This window comes from Merops nubicus, unplaced genomic scaffold (genome assembly GCF_000691845.1).
Source record: "Merops nubicus isolate BGI_N331 unplaced genomic scaffold, ASM69184v1 scaffold19317, whole genome shotgun sequence".
Taxonomy (NCBI): domain Eukaryota; kingdom Metazoa; phylum Chordata; class Aves; order Coraciiformes; family Meropidae; genus Merops; species Merops nubicus.
The window spans coordinates 1-5,563 of record NW_008621204.1 but is presented as its reverse complement, the minus strand read 5'-3'; the positions used below and the strand labels follow the sequence as shown (position 1 = coordinate 5,563).

At 50.3% G+C, this 5,563-nt stretch overlaps 1 protein-coding gene across 1 annotated transcript; it reads right to left on the bottom strand.

Annotated features, from left to right (window-relative positions):
* Window positions 1-1,298: 1,298 nt before the first annotated feature.
* Window positions 1,299-5,315, bottom strand: LOC103776868 (chromosome unknown open reading frame, human C2orf40; the record flags this gene model as incomplete). Its single annotated transcript, XM_008944393.1, has 3 exons — window positions 1,299-1,460; window positions 3,284-3,441; window positions 5,236-5,315. Coding segments are annotated over 3 exons (400 nt in total), but the record flags the coding sequence as incomplete, so codon positions are not given.
* Between the last annotated feature and the right edge of the window lie 248 nt (window positions 5,316-5,563).

Sequence of the window (5,563 nt, the reverse complement as noted above, 5' to 3'; positions counted from 1 at the left end):
TGGCAGCTAAGTGGGAAGAACACAAAGGGGAGTATTGATCAAAGATAACCTGTGGGTTATTGTGCCTGGGAGAGGTTGGGGCCACTCACAGAACTGTTTAGGTTGGAAAAGACCTTTAAAATTAAGTCTAACCATTAACACAGCACTGCCAAGTCCAACACTAAATCCCATGTCCCCAGGCACCACATCTATGGGTGTTTTAAATACCTCCAGGGATGGTGACTTAGCCACTTCCCTGGGCAGCCTGTTCCAAAAGACTGACAGCCCTTGCAATGAAAAAATCTTTCCTAATATCCACTGTAAACCTCCCCTGGCACAAGCTGAGGCCATCTCCTCTCGTCCCACCACTTGTAACTTGGGAGAACAGACTGACTGCTACCTCACTACAACCTCCTTCCAGGTGCTTGTAGGGGGTGATAAGGTCTCCCCTGAGCCTCCTTTTCTCCAGGCTAAGCAACCCCAGTTACCTCAGCCACTCCTCAGAGGACTTGTTCTCTAGACCCTTCACCAGCTTCATTGCTCTTCTTTGGACACTCTGCAACACCTCCATGTCCTTCTTTCAGTGAGGGACCCAAAGCTGAACACAGCATTCAAGGTGCAGCCTCAGCACTGCCAAATAAAGAGGTAAAATCACTTCCCTAGTTCTGCTGGTCACACTGTTTCTGGTCCAAGCCAGGATGCTGTTGGCCTTCTTGGCCATACCTCCAGGCTCAACCAACACTCCCAGGTCTAATTATTTCCATGGAGCAGCTTCCCAGACCCTCCTCCCCACGCCTGCAGCACTGGCTGGGGTTGTGACCCAAGTGCAGGACCTGGCACTTGGCCTCTAACCTCTCTCAGGTGAGATGCTCTGCATCTCAGCAGTTCCTTCTGAAGTGGAGTTCCAGCACTGAGCCCTGTCCCTGGAGAGCCCTTTCTTTCCACTAGCTTTGCAGGTAGGCAAGCTCCTCTGCACTGAGGTTAGATTTTGTGACATCTGTGTCCTTGCCCCAACAGGAGCTGCAGAACTGCCATGAAACTTCTGAAGTGGAATGAAACTTGCTGTTACAAACCCTACTAAATAACAGGAACCTGTTTATTGTATCAAAAAAGCTTTATTTCTAAAACACTTCATATGTAGTGTACTACTAGGAAATGAGAATTAAAAAAAGTCACGTTGCTTTCTTGGAAGCCTGGCAGTTCTTTGACACTTGCTGTTTCACAGGACCAGAAGGAAAGCAGGGTCCAGCTGCCTGAGGGAGGACTTGGCCTCTCCCAGCACAGCCCTGCACACACCAGCCAGAGCAGGATGAATGCCTTTAGTAATCATCATAGTTGACAGCTGCTCCGTGCCTGAAGGTGTGTGGGTTTCGTGGCCCAATTGGTGAATCTTCATCGTAGTGGTGTTGGTAGTATCCACCATAGTACTCATTACGAGCACGCCCTAAGCTGGTCCAGTAGGAGATGTCATCTTCAAATTTCTGCCAAAAAAAAAAGAGAAAACACTTGCTTTCCAAGCCTGAAACTTCACGACGAAGAGAGTGAAACAAGCAGAGCAAGAGGTTCCTTTTGCCTCCTTCAGAAATTCAGATTCTTTGCTTATTTATCACAACACAACCTTTAGATCTAAGGGGGCTTGTGACTTACACCTACCTTCTCTGTGAGGTTATCAGGGTCCCGAGTGCAGGGATTGTCCTGCTCAGCCCCACCTGGGACCCACCCCCACTGCAAAGTGCATCTGGAACTGAACCGTGCAGTGAAAACACTTTCAGCTTTTCAGTGGTGGGCTATAAAAAAATTTCAACGTTTTGTAGTTAAAAATCTAAAAGTTTGGCTCTGTGTTGCCCCGTGCCTTTAGCCATGATGTCCCTGACTGCAGAGTGGGTGCAGCAGCCCTTTGCTTTATGCCTGTGAGCTTTCACTCCCATTTTGCACGGGTAAAAACAGGTACAGTGCAGCCTTCTAGCAATGGAAATGCAACCAGAAGTTCAACTCCACTCACAAGAGCAGAGGAAAAGCAGTCTGCAAGGATATCAAATACTTGCCAAGTCAAGGCCTTTCCATCTGAATGACTCTTTGGAAATATTTTTGGCTGAGATTTGAAAAAGAAAGTTTTGCAAAATACACAATGGGTCAGTATGGCCCAAGTCCTTTGCTGGAACAAACAGTTATTTCATCGTTAAAACTGCGTCTTAATGCTGAAGAAAACCTACTAAGTGGATTCATTGTGTCCCACAACAGGCCTCCTTCCAGGTTTTTAAATGCACACAGGAACTGGGAGCAGAACTCAACTTATCTGCATGCTTTGTCCTTGTTACCTCCTGGCATTTGCCCCCAGCCTTCAGTTCCTGATGCATAAACCCATTTTCCCTCTATTTCCATTGCTGCTGGGGGCAGGGAGGGTGACACAGCCACGCTGTTAAAAAGCCATTTTTATCTGCTTGATGTCCAAGGAGCAACAAAGAAAACCTATCCTTCATCCTTTCAGTTCAACCAAAAGATCACTTTTTTAATTGTTCCAGCTTGAAAATGAGTGCATTCATCTTCTGAGCAGTCCACATAGAGCATGAAGGTCCAAACTGTGCCCCAGCTTGCCACGATCCCACTGAACACAGTCGTGCAGCTGACACAAGCCAAGAACTCAACACCTACAACTATTTTTACCTCTTATTAATGTAGGAATTATTCTACATGTGGGACTGCAACTAAATGCACGTTTTTCGCCCTAGTTCAGCACCTATTTAATAGAGCTTCATGCAGAGCTGGGAACTCTTGATTCCACTCCAGTGTTTTTACAAATTAACTGGGTTTTTTTAAAAATGCCTCCTTCACACTTGAAAGAAAGTTGGCTACAGGCTATCAGGTGATTTTCCTTTCACGTTTGGAGTGGAGGCACAGCTGGCAGTGCTCAGGGTGGTCAGGAGCTGCCCACCCCATGGAGGCACATTAGGTGGGTGATGTCAGGGTGATTCCACTGAGGAACACCAATCGTGATCCCCTCCGTGTGGATTTCTCAGCACCTTTAAGAGCAAATTGATTAGATCTAGGCTGCCAAATTAATTTCCTGAAACACAACTGTTCCCCTTTCAGTCTGGCTGCCCGTTTCTCAAAGCAAACTCTGCCTATGCATCCATTTGCAATTGATTAAGCTTCATTTTGGTAGCAGGCGAAAACTCCACGTAGGATTTTACAACAAATCTCTAGCAAATTAGGGAGCTTATATTTCAGTGCCCCCGTGGCCGTGCCCCCACACTCAGAGCCACTCTCTCTGAAGCCCCCTGACCCCTGGCAGCCTCACACTCACCGCCTCATCGAATCCCAGGTAGAGGAACTGCTGGTACCACTGCTGGACGTCGGGCTGGCTCCTGTCCCACAGCTGGCGCCGCTGGCGTCTCAGGCTGCTGAGGAACTCCTTGGCCGCCGCTTCTTTCACTGACACCTCAGGCTTCGTGGCAACAGGGGCTGAAATTAATTCCCCCCGCCCCCCCAAAAAGGCATGCCAGGAAATTTTTAGTCAGCCTGAAGCTTGCAGCAAGTAAGGAAATGTCTCTCTGCTGGGCAGTGCCACGCGTGGAGCAGCAGTGACACCAATACACCCAGGGAGCATGGATGGAATAGGATTTCTCAGCTGCCCTCATCCCCTTGGAGTTTTGAAAAGCTGAGCTCAAGGACAAAAGCTAAGCGAGCAATTTAGATAAAAAAAAGAAAACCAAAGAGCACACACACAGGGTGTTTGAGCTTTGAGGTGAGAACAGGAAACTGGCCTGTGTGCTGCGATTGCAGGAGTGGGAATGAAGATGAGAGGTGATGCTAAAAAGCCAGAAGAAACTGGAAAAGCACTGCTAACTTATGAAGGGGAAGGGAGGCACACAGAAAAATGCAGATTTTGGGGTCTGTGGTGTAAAAACGTAGCTTTTAAATAACGAGTGCTACTATATGCCTGAAAATAAAAGCTTTCATAGCACATGGGAATGCCCTCAACCTGCCAGCCCCCGACGTGCCATCTGCCTCACCCCATGCCTAGGACCAAGCAGTTCACTGTAGCTGCTAGAGGAATTCGTGGAGTTCCAAAAGGCATGGAAGTGAGGACTGGCCAGGCATGGAAACAATAAACCATGGTAAGATGTTTGGTCTTCCTGTGAAATGAGAAGCATATGTAGGAGGAAGGCCTTGGCTTCAGAGGGCTCACTGCAGTGAGGGAGAGAACAGCAATAGGGGTGTGGTGGGGATGTTCAGAGGATGCCAGGGAAGAGCCTGGGGCAGGCAGGGAAGTCAGGCAGGGATGTGGAAAGCATTGAGGCAGGAGCTGGGCAGAGTCACAGGGGAAAGCAAAGGCCTGCAGTGGGAAGCAGTGTCAAGAGGTAAAAGTGACAGATGAAGCTCACACAGGGGACACTGCCTGCCAGCAAGGGAGCCAGTGCTGTGCACTGAGCCTGCCCACCTCAGCACAGCTGGAAACCCTCCTGTCTGCATGCACGGGCTGCAGAATGCTGAGGTCAGGAGCCCACACGCAAGGAAAACAGCCACGGAGGGGGCAGAGGTTTTAGAGCTGGCAAGAGGTCATGACTGGTGCCAGGAAAAACCCAGCGAGAAGTCAGGCTGGCAGAAAGTGGGAGTCCTCTCTGTGGTGCGTATGAATTCCTTGCCTCAGCCATGCAGCGGGGTGAAGACAGGCAACCAAACATCCTGGGGTGCTTCAGCCTGCTCCCCACCCGCTGCAGTGGTGCTTGGCACTGCTTCCACCCCCTTCCCCCAACCATTGGGCCATCCAGTGCCTCTGCCTGCTGGGCCCTTGGCCACCATCTCTCCCGTGGGAAGAGCAGTCTTCCAAGAAGGAAGCACACGCGGGGCCAAGAGGACAGGGGGAACAAGTCAAAGCATCACAAACAAGCCTGGTTTGCACATTTTCTCCTCTGCACCTGAGCCAGCAGTAATTCCACGTGTTACAGCTCCCTGGAAAAGCTCATGACTTCCCAGATAAAGGCCACATCTGCCACGCAGGCACTGGCTGGGGTGGGTGCTGTACACGGCGTGGAGCGAGGCGCAGGCGTGCTGCCAGGGCCTGGGACCTGGTACCAGGTGCCAAATGGTCACACTGCCACACGAGGGGTTTGGGGGGTCCATGGCAAGAGCAGCTCGGTGCTACCAGCTTGAAAAGGGGCGTTCCTGCACTGCTCCTCAGCTCTGAGCTGGGGACAGAGGGACAGCACGTGGGTGGAGGAGTACAGGAGAGCACCTCGCTGGCTCTCCACTTACCTTCACGCTTCTGGAGCATCAGCTTAAGCTTGCTTCCCCTTGAAGCATCTAGACAAGCAAAAATAAAACAGATACAAGTGCTAACAAGGAAATAACAAAAAAAATCCCCAAAAATATTAAAAGTATTTTTGTCGCAGCTCCAGCCCGACGGGCAAAACTCTGCAGGAAGTTTCTCCCAGCGCCTCCCTTCACTCCCGGTTCCATCCTCGAGCAAAACAGCTCAGGGAAGCCTCTGGGACGACTTCTCCCCACCCCTCCCTGGCAAGGAGACCCCCACAGTGGCCCTCTGCGAATGGAACTATTGAAGTCCGGAGCAGAACAGCGCAGG